Here is a 14,026-nt window from a genome sequence, read left to right as displayed (position 1 = left end):
AGAAAGGATTTTCGCTCTTTTGAAAATGGTCTACTAGGATATAGTAGAAGCCTTTTTTTTCCAAAAGGAAAGCCCCGAAGGCCAATGCCAATTTCTGTATTTTTGAAAGCCAATGTCCAAAGATTATGGTTTTTTCAAAAGCTCTAAAGGCTAAACTCTCATCGATCCCCAGTGGAGTCGCTAGTCTGTTGATGCCTAGCCTCAATTGGGAATGGTAGCGAAAAAACCGCCGCTGCTGTCGCAGGCCCCCATTTGACCACCTGTCATGGCAACAGCTCCTACGCACTTAGGGCCCCGTTTAAGGGCCCCTTTCAAAATGGATGCGATGGTGTGTGTTTGCGCGGAGCTTTGGGTGCTCTCTCTCTCGGTAGAGGAAGGTAGGTCTACATTTGGCATTATGGCAAGAAACTAGGCCAAATTTTAAGTGATTACCAAAGGTATGTGGAGTCGCCACAAATCATTGGGTTTTTCTAAGGTGTGATTGGTCACTTGTTTCTAGTTGATTTTATTACGAGTCTTAGGTTAAGAAAAAAAGTAATTTTTCCTAATCTAACGTGGATGGCAAAATAATCTTCATTTTTAGGTCTGGAAGTTTGGTTACATGTGGGAAGGTGTTAGGCACCCCCACAACGCTTTTCCAAGGACAATCCTTTTTTTTATAAAACCTTAATTTTAAAAAATTGGCAGTAAAAACATGATTTTGGCATTGGTTTTTTAGGCTTTGCATGCATGGGGGCTTTGAGGTTTGGCTTTTGAAAGGGCATGGTCCCAATCTATGCTTTCCTATGGCATTCGAGCAAAGTGCTAGGTTTCCATTGTGAAAATCTGGCGACAAGTCACCTTACTTTCGCAGCAGAAATTAGGCATAGGCATCGCTTACCTTTTAGGTGACACAGACTGTGACAATCATATCGAAAGGGGGTGAGCATGTATATATATATATATATATATATATATATATATATATATATACATACATCATGCACAATGCAAGCACACAGAGCAGGAAAGTAAATGCCTACATCCCTAGAGCATGGCCCAAAATATAGGTGCAAGAAAATAAACATGGGTTGCCATGCTCTAAAGAGGAGGACAAATGGTACACAACATGATATACCTAATACAACCCATCTAAGAGAGAAAGGCAGGAGGAAGGAAGGGGTTTTAAAAGAGTACATAACTAAACGGGAAAAACTGGACTCCTAAACCTACTGGATAGCACCGCTCAGCTCATATTGACATGCCCGTGCCCGCACCCTTTTTGCTTGAACTTGGATGACCATGTCCTAGCTCCAAGCTTCCTTGCTCCATGTGTGTACATGTAAAGGCAAAGACAAGCTGACCATGTCCTAGCTCCAAGCTTCCTAGCTCCAAGCCAACAGACGAGCAATGGGAAGAAAAGATGCAAAAAGGGTACAAAAAGGCACAAAGCGAGTAAACATGATAGGCATGACAAGCAACAAGTGAGAAAGCAAACAAACACACAGAAAGGCAAACAAGTAAGAAAACACACAAAAGGTGGTGTCTGCAAGGGACAAATGTAGGTTTGGATCAATTGTCCATAACTTCATTATGTTGAAGCATGGACGACACACTAACAAGCAAGACTCATGTATGGACATATAAGCAAGCGTGTAGGAATGCATAGGGAGCCAACAGGTGGCATAAACAAGCATGGTAAGCATATTATCATGTGGAGCGGAAAGGGGAAAGGTATGCACGAAGCAACCAGCATCCGAAGATGCATCCCGAGTAATTGCATCCGAACACAGCCTTATGGGTGTTAGATGTAACCACATAACCACAAACCCGCCAAGGGTATCAACGTGGCAAAGCCTAAAACAAGAGAGGCTAACGCAGATATAAAGCATAGATGCCAACAAGCATAGACTCGCAAAATGGGAATGATCCAAACCCTTTGATGTGGGCCTTGGTGTGCAGATGGTGACAAAGATCATAGGGTCTAGATCGGGTCCTAACCATCAGGCCAAAACACAAGAAAGAAAGATAAATCAACAAAAAGGCTACAATAGCACATGGCATGACAAACATAGCCTAGTTCTAGGCATACAAACATGGCATGGGGAGTACAAGCACATGGGAGATGGCATAAAGCAAGCAGAGCATAGATCCAAGAACACAAGCATGTGAAAACATAGATCTAGGCATAGGCATGACAAAATGTGTGTGAACATGTGAAAGCTAGCACATAGACATGGAAGAACATGAATACAAGCATATAAGCATGTAAGGATGCAAATCTAAGCAGACAACAAGGTCAAAAGCAAATGAATACATAGTTGTAAGCAAAGCATAACCACAGACATGATATCAAGCATGTGAGCATACAACCCTAATGTCAACATAGAGCAAAATGAGGAATAAAACATAGGAAAACATGGCACAAAACCCTAAGCATGTAGATCTAAACATATAAGCATGTAAAACATAGATCTAAGCATAAAGCATGGCACAAAACAAAACGACCGAGAGATCTAAGCTAGAAGCACAAAAAAAAAAGCAAGAAACATGCTAAAGAAAGCAATAAATCATGTTATTCAAACTAAAAAAATGCAAGATAAATGCTAAAATGAGATTTAGGAGGTTAGGGGTGTGGATGATAACAAAAAAGGCTACATCCACACCCCTAAACCTCAAATCCAAAGTGTAGAAACAAAGAAAAAGAAGATTGGGTATATGAACAATACCTTGTGTTTTTGGTGAAGAGAGAAGAATCAAGAAGCTTTGATTTGTTTTTTGGAGTGTTTTTTGGGTGTTTTTTTTTTTTTGTGTTTGGAAGAGAGCAAAAAATGTGTAGAGAGGCTAGGTAGAAGGAAAATTTTAGGAAGAAAGTGTCTTTTCTAGTCTGGGGGATGTCTGGGGTTATTTATAGCCCTAGGAGCGTTTTTTGAGGTGGTGGCCCCTCAAAGTACCCCAAAATGAATGGATCCTGAAACCCCTAGAAAGATATTGACTTCCTGTTTCTAAAAAGGTATGGATCTTGAAAATCCAATGATCAGATCGAAAGTTATGGCTCTCGAAAGTTTGTGGTGCATCAATCGGTGCATCATATTAGCTTTCGTGATATCTCGGCCGTTCTAACTCCGATTTTGACCCATGAACAGTCGTTGGAATGAGAATTTGATAATCTTCACAATGGCATTAGTTTCAACCCATTTTGATAGCCGGATCAAAATTAGGGTTTTTGGGCCCACCCTAGATCAACGTCGGGTCAAACTTAGTCAAAGTTGCTAAAAATCTCCGAGAAGCTTGGGTTTAGTGTAAATTTGTGAAAAACATTGTTTTGTGAAAGTTTGGACCTCAATTGACCTTCAGTCAAACCTAGGGCTGACTAGGGGCATTATGTCATTTTAGCAGAAAAAGGCACTTCAAGTGTTTCGGTGCCCGAATGGGTTGCGCCACATTGTTCTAGATGTTCTCATGGCCCCATAGGGAGAAATAATATTTTTGGATTTTCGAGGGTCCGGCACGCAAACCGATGGTTATTTATGCATTTCTCTTAGGATTTTTAGTCCTTTTTGTCAAAAAGAGTGTTATGAGTGTTAAGTATAAGAGATTACTTAATCGTACTCATCACAAACATGAGCCACAAAGCTCACTTGCTTAGTTGTGCATAGAGATGCTCATCTAATGCTACAAAAGATACAAGATTTAGAAAACTTTGTTTCAATGGCCACCCAAGGTACACAAGTACCAATGTACACAAACACACTATTTTTATATTTTTCTTTAAAAAAAATAAATAAAGACTAAAAAACCAAAAAAAAAAAAAAAAAAAGACAAACAACATGAAAGCATGAAAAAAAATGTTGATGCACAAAAGCATGATTCCAAAAGCAGATAAGAAATCAAGTAAGGATAGTCCTACTTTAGATGGAAAGAATTAAAGTAGAGGACAAATAGCAAAGACAATTAAGTCTTAGGCTCCTTTCTCACCCATACAGCACGAGACTTTAGTCGTGAAGATAAAAATGCATATGTCCTAGTATGTTTACTAAAGGACGTTTGGACATTTGCTTTTGAGGATACAACTTAAAGCAATTAGGACGAATGTGTCCAAAAACACCACAATGGTGACAAACATGAGGTCTAACAAAAAATTTAGAATTAGCCAAATCAATTTTGGATTTCATACCTTTATCACTTTTCTCAGATTGGGGCACAAAGACAATCTTCAATACCTCATCAAGCCTTGCACTAGACATTCTCTCTATTTGAGTTCTAGCTTGACTGAGCTCAACCTTAAAATTCTTGACCTTCTCTTCTAATGAGGTGTTCTCCACAACAAAAGTCTCAACTAACCTTGTAGTCTCATCTAGTTTGACTAACAGTTCAGCTTTTTTAGTTTTTACCTTATTAAGTTCTTTTCTACAAAGATGAGAAGTCTTTTTATATTTTATAAATTCAGTGCATAGCTTATCATAGGCTTCCTAAAGGGTCATCTTCTTAGGTACTTCATCATTGGAAGAATCCTCACTGTCACTAGCACTCTTCATAATCACCTTATCAGTTGTGGTAGTAAAAGCCATAAAGTGACCACATTCATCCACATACTCATCAGAAAATCCATTCTCAGTATCACTCTAGGTAGCAATCAACCCTTTATCTTTTGACTTCTTAGTCTTTTCCTTCATAAGGTAGTTTGGGCACTCTATCCTTATATAACCAAAATCTTTACACTCATGGCACTGGATAAGGGGTTTCTCACTCTTACCCTTCCTAGAGGATTTAGATTTCCTAGGAGGTTTATCCTTATCTTTTTCCTGTATTGAAGAAGCTTGATAATCTCATTAGCTATAAAGGTTAGATCCTCATCCTCATCATCATCTTCATCTTTATCTTCATCTTTATCTTCATCTTCGCTTTCATCTTCATCTTTAGAGTCTTCAATCTCTTCCTCTATACCCTTATGAGCCAAGTTTCTACTCTTTCCACCTTTTCCCATTAAACCTAATCCTATCTCATAGGTTTAAAGGTTCCCTACAAGCTCAGTCAAAGGAATTTGATAAATGTCCTTCACTTCTTCAATGATAGTGATCTTGGCATGAAATCTTTCAGGTAAGGACATAAGGATTTTCCTAACAATTTTGGATTCTGCTATAGATTCTCCAAGGTTAAAGGTAGAATTCACAATATTCTTGAGTTTAGCATAAAACTCGTCAAATGTCTCATCCTCTTCCATCCTTATTTCTTCAAAACTACTAATGAGTCTTTGAAGCTTCACAGTCTTTACTGCCTTGGTACCTTCATAAGTGGTCTTAAGAATGGTCCATGCTTCCTTGGCAACTTCCGTGGATGATATTTTTTTGAATTCCTCATTGGTCACCCCACTAAACAAAGCATTCAAGGCCCTGCTATTGAAATTTGCCTCTTTGATTGTTGCTTCATCCCAATCCACCGGCGCTTCCTTAGGCTTAATCCAGCCAACTTCAACAACTTGCCATACTTTTTCACCTAGAGCATCCAAAAAAACTTTCATACGAACTTTCCAGTAAGCATAATTAGTGCCATCAAATAAATGAGGAATCAAAAGAGATTGTCCACGATCCATGATAATGGGGATCAAGGATCACACTCAAGAAATTAATCCAATTAGAGTGTACTCGCTTTGATACCACTTGTTTGGAAAATTTAGACCCTAGTTGATATAATTAACAAGTTTTAAACCCAAGTTGTTAATTATAATTATTATGAATAAACCTTATTAAAACAAACTAACATCAATATCATGCACAGTGGAATAGTAGAAAACCTAGGGGGAAACCTTCCCAAAAAGTAATCTACTATAATAAAAAGAAATTTTAGATCTAGTACAAAACCTTTGTCCCTAGACTCTACAATCCCCGTAGATGAACTTACAATAGAAACATTCTACCGCTTCAGAATCTCTGAAATCTTCAATATATGAACGCCGCCCTTTTGCACGGATCCCCGTACGTGACTAACCAATGATGCACGACTCCTAGTACGTGACTAACTCCAGCAACTTGAAGATGTTGTTAGCTGCAAAGTTCTTCACTTCATCAACAATGAAGATCAAGAAGCACTTGGTTACAAAACCCTAAGGCGCAAAAGACGCAGTAACTTCTTGTAGAGAGAATAAGGCATTGGTCACTTTCTGCATGTGTTCTCCATGTATGGTCACTCAGTACATATGTAACGGCCTTTAAAATAAGCCTTATATATGTCTAGGGTTGTGAGAAAAGAAACCCTACACATACACATCAGCTTGGGCCGAAAACCAAATTTGGAAATTTTGATTTCGTAGATCTTAACAGATTTTCTGTCGAGCTTTTATCGAGCTTTCTTCCTTAAACCTCGATAGATATGAATCTATCAAGATATTTGTCGAGATTTAATAAATAGCACTTCTTTACTTGTTTCTTGGACAGATTTGCATGGCTTCAATACTAAACTTGAACTTTTGTTCCTTAAAGTACAAGCAAAGTGTATTTTGTAAAAGGATTAGCCAATTAACATAACATATGTCTCTAACAATTCTCACATATGTCCTAACATATGGTAACTTAACTGGCATCTCTTGGTGTTAATCTCAATAAAAACATTCAAGTTCAAATTAATTGGCATCCCATGGTGTTGAACTCCTATAATTTGTTTTATGGTAATTTAAATCCATTTTGGCTTCTAAATTTTTTGTTTTTATTTTTTTGTATTTTATATTATTTTTAAATTATAAAGATTAAATCCAATGCATGTCTAGGTAGGAAGTAAGGAATTGAACCCATAAAAAGCATGTTACCTTTCAATGTTTTTTTTTTTCTTTTATTGACATAATCTAATTTTATATGTGTGTGAAGTTCTCTTCTGAAAACTTTAATTCGAGTTTTTACCCCTTACACCCCACAATCACTTTTACATGTGGAGTGACCATCACACCAAGGTGCATAGTGGTTATTAAAGTATTTAATACCCAACACCTATTCAATGACAAAAATTCATTATGTACACTTTTTTATAATTTAAAAAAAAATCAATAAATAAAAGTGAATCAGCCTATGGCACTTGGTTCATAATAATTGCTTCTTATCATCAAGCTAAAACACCAATTAGTTTTTTGTGTAGACGAGTTCAAATCTCTAATCTCTTATTCATCGATAATATTTTACCATTGAGTTAACTTGAACTCACATTTATGGGAGTTAAATATATCATTCATTCAATTACCAATTCTTATATATCTATACTATTAATAACATGATTCCTTACTTGGGTTTTATCATTTTACGTATTAAAATATCTTCACACAAATTCTTAAACTCTCTGAAATGCTCATATCTTTTTGTTAAATAATTTTAAATTTAAAAACATAAACTGGTTAAAAAATTAATTCACTATTTTGAAAAAGTTCTTGAGTTTTAGGCTTTCAAACTTTTATCAATTCTTACCTAACTAGATAAAAGACATTATCTCAATTTTACTTTTAAATATTAATTCACTATAACCAAAATAAAAAATAAAAAATAGCCTAATTGCACGCACAAGAGCATGTGATGAAACTAATATATATATATATTTTACCAATTATGCCCAAATATACAGAATCCTTTAATTCAATGACATAATGTTGTCTTCATCTATAATTTTTATTTTTTAAAGTTGTCTCATCACCTGCCATTTGTTATTACTATTAAGAGTGCCCTAACCAGCCATTTTCCGCAACTAATAAGGACTCAGACTCCTTCCCTACCAAACTTTTTTGGTAACCGTTTCAATGGGAGTATTCTATATTCTATTCAATTGTTAAAAACAAAAGTAAAATGTTAGTTATGAAAATTTTCTACTCTCATTATGAAAGAAACTTTATGGATATGGGGGCACATAGACTGTGTGATGCAGACCAATGATCAACGGGAAAAATAGAAAAAAAAATAGCATATCGATCGTTTTAATTTGTATAAAGTTTTCCAATACGATCCATATCGTTTGAGAATTTGGAGTCATAAAATTAGACAGTAGTATAAACTATAAACTATAAATATGAGCATTATCAAAAAAAAAAAAAAAACTATAAATATGAGCATATTCCAGAAGTATATTTTATTTTACAGTATTAATTTTGGGAGAAGATTCCAGCTGTATACTGATCTCTGAGTATCAAAGAAAGTGAGAGAATCCTCCCCTCAGAAATTATGAACATATATATCATCCTAAAGACAAAAGGAAAGACTAAATAAATTGAGTAATTAAAAGTAGTGAGAGATAGCATGGAAATCCGCACGTGCAAAGTGCCAACTAACCCACTTTCTTTATTTCTCACTATACGTGTGTAAATCTGTTGATTTTCGAAAAAGGCATAAGAAAAGCATGACATGAAAAGCGTACAGGCAGTTCCAAAACCTCTCTCGACAAACCTTCCCCTTTCTCCTCAATCTCATTTCCTTTGCCTTCTTACTTCTTTCTCCCCTCCCATGTGGTCCCCTCCCCACTCCTACATTCTACGTGTCATTCAGCCATCATCTCAAGTATTACACGTGTCACGTTATTATCGGATCCCTTATCAGCACCTATATGCCTGCCTCCTTTAATTAATGCTTATTATATTATGCCAAAGCTTATACTAATTAGTTTATATATATAGTAATTTATAATAAACCGCATATCTCCCTCTCTCTCTCTTTCTCTCTCTCTTCCTAATTCTTCAATAATGGAAAGCACAGATTCATCATCTGGGTCACAACACCCTCAACTTCCACCTGGGTTCCGGTTCCACCCTACAGATGAAGAACTCGTGGTCCACTATCTCAAAAGGAAGCTTGCCTCGGCTCCTCTACCCGTTACTATCATAGCCGAGATCGATTTATACAAGTTTGATCCATGGGAGCTCCCAAGTAATTATACTACTACTACTACTATAATAATAATAATAATAATAATAATTGTCCTTTTTTTTGTATTTTACTATTTTTAAAATCAATAATTAAATTGTGTGATTATTTGGTACTTATCTAATATATATATATATATATATATATATATATAAGTATAATTATGTAACGTTTTTTGAATTATATTTGTGAATAATTTTGTTGTAGGTAAGGCTACGTTTGGAGAACAAGAGTGGTATTTTTTCAGTCCTAGGGACCGGAAATACCCGAATGGAGCTAGGCCTAATAGGGCTGCAACTTCAGGATATTGGAAAGCAACGGGGACCGATAAACCTATACTAACATCTAATGGAACTCAAAAGGTTGGTGTTAAAAAAGCCCTTGTGTTCTACGGTGGAAAGCCCCCTAAGGGTATTAAAACCAATTGGATTATGCATGAGTACCGCCTTGTGAACAACACTTCTATTTCCAAGCCTACTACTACTGCTTCTGATGCTACAAACAAGAAAGGTTCTTTAAGGGTACGTTAAAAAAAAAAAAAACACTTACCATGTTTTTTTTCAATGTTGTATATATATGTTATTATTAACGTAATGGGGTTCTGTTTTATGATTTTTATTTTTATATGTAGCTTGATGATTGGGTTTTGTGTCGGATTTATAAGAAAAACAACACCCAAAGACCTATTATGGATCAGGACAAGGAGGATTCAATGGAGGCTATGATTCCAACTATGCCAACCATGTCGATGGCTAGCCAGCACAATGGGAAAGTACCTCTACCTTCAAAGACTGCAAACTATACTGCATTACTTGACAATGATTTTGAGAATTACTTTGATGGAATTTTGAGTGCGGAGGGTATGCAAAATGGTTCCATTTCTCATAATTTAGCCACTTCAAGCTCAAAAAGTAGTACACTTGCGGTGAAACGCACACTCCCATCACAGTTTTGGAATGAAACAGGATCTCTAGGCTCTTCTTCCTCTGGTGGTAAGCGATTCCATGGTGATCTTAATAGTGGAAGTGCAGGGCTTGATGAAAACAACTCGTTTGTTTCTCTGCTAAATCAGCTCCCTCAGGGTGCTTCATTCCATTCAAACTCGCTTCTTGGGTCTCTTGGTGATGGGGTTTTGAGGCAACAATTTCAACTTCCAAGCATAAATTGGAACTCATAGTATGGTTTAGCGTAATGGGTGTGCTACAAGTACAACCATCATATTTATTTTATACGTAACAGTCAAAGTCAAAACTCTCCGTTAGGACGCCTTTTCTCATAGATTATATACGATGATACGTAACAAACTGATTAGAAAGGTTGAGTTATTTTCTCTCAGTGTAAGTACTATGGTTAGCAGCGAATGCCAGGTTAGGTTATACGTATCATACTCTTGGTTTCATTTCAGAAATGATGAACGACTTTGCTATATATATATATAAATGAATTTTTTAGAATTGTTAGATATTGAATAGAGAGGAAAATGAAGAAGAATGAATATATTTATGTTTGAACTCTGAAGGAAGTTGATAAGCACTTTACCTTGTATAGAATCCTAAATCATATATACTTTATTTGATTCCTGAAGATTATGTGATGATTTATTATTTTTCAGTTTAATTAGTCTTAACTAAAAACTTTGAGCCATGATGAGATGAAATTGAACCTGGAACTGGATGCGTTGTCACTCAGATACATACATCCTTCTTTTCATTTTATTATTCGTTTTCTTTTTCAGTTTTAGACTGTCCTGTCTTGTTTACAACGCACGAAAATCCTGATAAAGGTAATTAGGTGACAACCTTTTCGATTTTGATTTCCTTGGTTCTGAAGCATTAATAGTTAGTTTTTTTCTTTTTATACTTATCTTTTTCCTTTTTCTTCCGCGCGCTCACACCCACATACATATATATCCTTTTAGAGATGAAAAGCGAAAAAATCACCTTCATATTCTCTAAGGCTGTGTTCAAACATTCATGTTGTTGCTAGAAATTTCCAAGATAATATTATGTGTGTTTGGTATATTGGCTAAAGATGAGCAAGAAAATGGTTTTAAGCAAGTAAACTGGCTTATTTGATGCAAGGCATTTTCTTTGAGCAAGCAAGCTAGCCAAACTGACATTATTCTCCAATTTCGTCCATTGATAAAAATAAAGGTCACTATCAAGATGTTATGATTTGTAATAAATGAGAATGATTCAATGCCTTAGAAGGGAAAAATGAATGTTAATAAATTCATTGCCGAGTTGTTTTCAAGGAAGTCAATATCATACTGGAGGCTATACCGGTTTGGCCAGCGATACGATATATTTCGGATATCGGTCAATACTAGTGTACTGTTTCAAAATTACCGCTAATATATATATATATATATATATATATATATATATATATATAATTTTTAAAATGATAAATTTATGTCACTCATCTAATCAATAACAACAATAATAATATATATACTCTAGAGAAACCAATAAGTTCATATAAAAAAAAAGAAAAGAGAGAGAAACTAACAACGTAAATATCTTTGAGTGTGTACCATTATAGTTATATATAATATATATATATTCCTCTACGTGTGGGTGGGTGAGTATTGGATTGGCAAGTCAAAAACAAGTCCCATCAATTTACTTAGCATTAATAATAATAATAATAATAATAATAATAATAATAATAATAATAATAATAATAATATCAGAGATAATCCCGTCACATTTCAAATTAGTGTCAGATTTTACATGAGCTTGAGGTCTTGAGCAGATAAAAAGAGAGAAAACCGGAGAGGGAAGGGTAAAAGCAAAAAGTAAGAATAATAAAGGAGAGGAGATCCCAACCGGTGAACTGATTGTTGAGAAGAAGAAGCTTAAGAAGCTTGGGTGATCAACAACGGCAACAAATGACGTTTCGGTGCTGCTTCTTGCTTTAATTGCTTCTTTTTCCTCTTTTTCTTCTTCTTGTTAGCCTTCCCCTCTCTCAAAATTTACAAAGCAACTCTCTCTTTTCTTAAAAGTTTACAAATAAATCAAAAAATTTTGCTTCGGTCCAAAATGCACTTATCGGCCGGAATTCGGTATTTATCCCAGTATGATCGAAACAGCTCCGATATGGCTGGTATTAAATCCGATACGAAATGAGAGTGTACCAGTACCAATGAAGGTGCCGGAACGAAAAATTTTGGCCGTGCTAGCCGGTACGGTACGAAATTAACTTCCTTGGTTGTTTCTAGTGTAGGTTCATACTTGATATAGTTTAAAAAATAGATATGAGTTACATTTTCTTTAAATTGTTATCATGTTTGAAATTATATATGTTAGAAATACTGAATTCAATAGTATTGTATTTCTCACTGAAACAATATACATAAGTGCCTTTATATAGGAGGCATATGAGTACAGTACAAGTAAATATGAGTGCTGTACAAGTAAGAATGTAGTACAATGTATGTTATACAAGTAAGTAATCTAGTTGGGCCAAGCCCACAATACTATACACACGTTAACAGCCCCCATCAACCTTAAGGTGGATGTGAGACTAGTTTGAGGTTGTCAACTAAATCACAAAAGCGTCCCTTAAGATGGGACTTGGTGAAGATGTTTGCAAGTTGATCTTTGGAGGAGACGGAGAAGAGCTTGAGAGCACCATGAACAAGATGATAACGGATAAAATGACAATCAATCTTGATATGTTTAGTCCGTTCATGGAAGACATCATTGTGAGCAATGTGAATGGCACTCTGATTATCACAATAAAGAGGAGTAGCAGAGGACGTAGACACACCTAAGTCCTTAAGAAGCCATCGTAGCCAAAGGAGCTCGGATGTGGTATCAGCAAGAGCACGATATTCTGCTTCAGTACTGGAGCGGGCCACAAAGCTTTGTTTCTTACTTCCCCAAGAAATCAAGGAAGAGCCAAGGAGAAAACAATAGCCAGTGGTGGACCTACGATTAATAGGATCTCCTGCCCAATCAGCATTAGAGAACGCACGGAGTACAAGAGGAGATTGAGCTGAGTAGAAAAAGCCATGGAAAAGAGTGCCCTTCAAGTATCGAAGAATGCGCAGAACAGCAGCATAGTGAGTCGACCGTGAAGCAGACAAATACTGGTTGACTTGATAAATAGCATAGGAAATGTCTGGATGAGTAACTGTGAGATAGACTAGGTTGCCAACCAATTATCTGTAAAGAGAATGATTAAACAATAGTTTCCCCCCCGAGGGAGTCAGATGGGTATTAAGCTCAACTGGGGTGTCAATAGTCTTGTTGTCAATGAGTTCAGCACGAGACAAAAGGTCAGAGGCATACTTGGCTTAAGTAATATAAAGACCATCTAAGGAATGAGTGATTTCAAGACCCAAGAAATAGCTAAGGTGTCCAAGATCTTTCGTCTCAAACTGCTGACTGAGAAAATCCTTGAGCTCTTGTATGCTACTAAGGTCATCACTAGTTATGATCATGTCATCCACATAGAGGAGAAGTAAAATGGTGTCTTTATCAGTGCAACGAAGAAATAAGGCAGCATCATAAGGACTGGCAATGTAACCCAAGCAAAAGATGGTAGAGCTAAATTTTGCAAACCAAGCTCGTGGAGCTTGTTTAAGACCATACAATGCAGGTCGAAGGCGGCAAACCTTGTTTGATTCAATAGAGAGACTTGGAGGAGGTTGCATGTAAACTTATTCACTCAAATCCCCATTAAGGAATGCATTTTTAACATCCATCTGAAAAAGATCCCATTTTCTAGCAGCAGCAACAGCCAGGAGGGCACGAACAGATGAGATGCGAGCAACTGGAGCAAAGGTCTCTTCATAATCAATCTCATACTCCTATATAAAACCTTTTGCAACAAGACGAGCCTTATAGCGCTCAATGGACCCATCAGAGCGAGTCTTTATCTTGTAGATCCACTTACAACCAACCACAGACTATCCAGGAGGGAGAGTAACTAGGTCCCAAGTATGGTTTCTGATTAATGCATCAAGTTCCTCTTTCATTGCAATCTGCCATAAAGGGTCAGTGGAGACTTCACGATAGGTTTAAGGCTCGTGGAGTGTAGCAAGGGCAGTGTAACAATGATAATCAAGTAAATGTGTAGGAATGGATCTTACCCGGGTTGAGTGACGAGGTGGAAGGTCTTGTGGAGGATCTTTAGGCGGAGCAGGAGCA

The 14,026-nt window shown here is 36.4% G+C and overlaps 1 protein-coding gene across 1 annotated transcript; it reads left to right on the top strand.

Annotated features, from left to right (window-relative positions):
* Nucleotides 1-8,612: 8,612 nt before the first annotated feature.
* Nucleotides 8,613-10,448, top strand: LOC142637048 (NAC transcription factor 25-like). Its single transcript, XM_075811338.1, has 3 exons — nucleotides 8,613-8,870; nucleotides 9,075-9,388; nucleotides 9,499-10,448. The coding sequence occupies exons 1-3, from the start codon at nucleotides 8,687-8,689 to the stop codon at nucleotides 10,042-10,044; spliced, it is 1,044 nt and encodes a 347-aa protein (XP_075667453.1). The 5' UTR covers nucleotides 8,613-8,686; the 3' UTR covers nucleotides 10,045-10,448.
* Nucleotides 10,449-14,026: the final 3,578 nt, after the last annotated feature.

Source organism: Castanea sativa, chromosome 5 (assembly GCF_040712315.1).
Source record: "Castanea sativa cultivar Marrone di Chiusa Pesio chromosome 5, ASM4071231v1".
NCBI lineage: Eukaryota > Viridiplantae > Streptophyta > Magnoliopsida > Fagales > Fagaceae > Castanea > Castanea sativa.
Note: the sequence above shows the minus strand (reverse complement) of the source record. Positions and strands in the feature narration are given on the sequence as shown.

Bases quoted from the DNA above. Each gene is read 5' to 3' on its own strand.
- LOC142637048 (XM_075811338.1), top strand. From the start codon at position 8,687: ATGGAAAGCACAGATTCATCATCTGGGTCACAACACCCTCAACTTCCA. The intron at 8,871-9,074 runs GTAATTATACTA...ATTTTGTTGTAG, and splicing joins TGATCCATGGGAGCTCCCAA to GTAAGGCTACGTTTGGAGAA. The intron at 9,389-9,498 runs GTACGTTAAAAA...TTTTATATGTAG, and splicing joins ACAAGAAAGGTTCTTTAAGG to CTTGATGATTGGGTTTTGTG.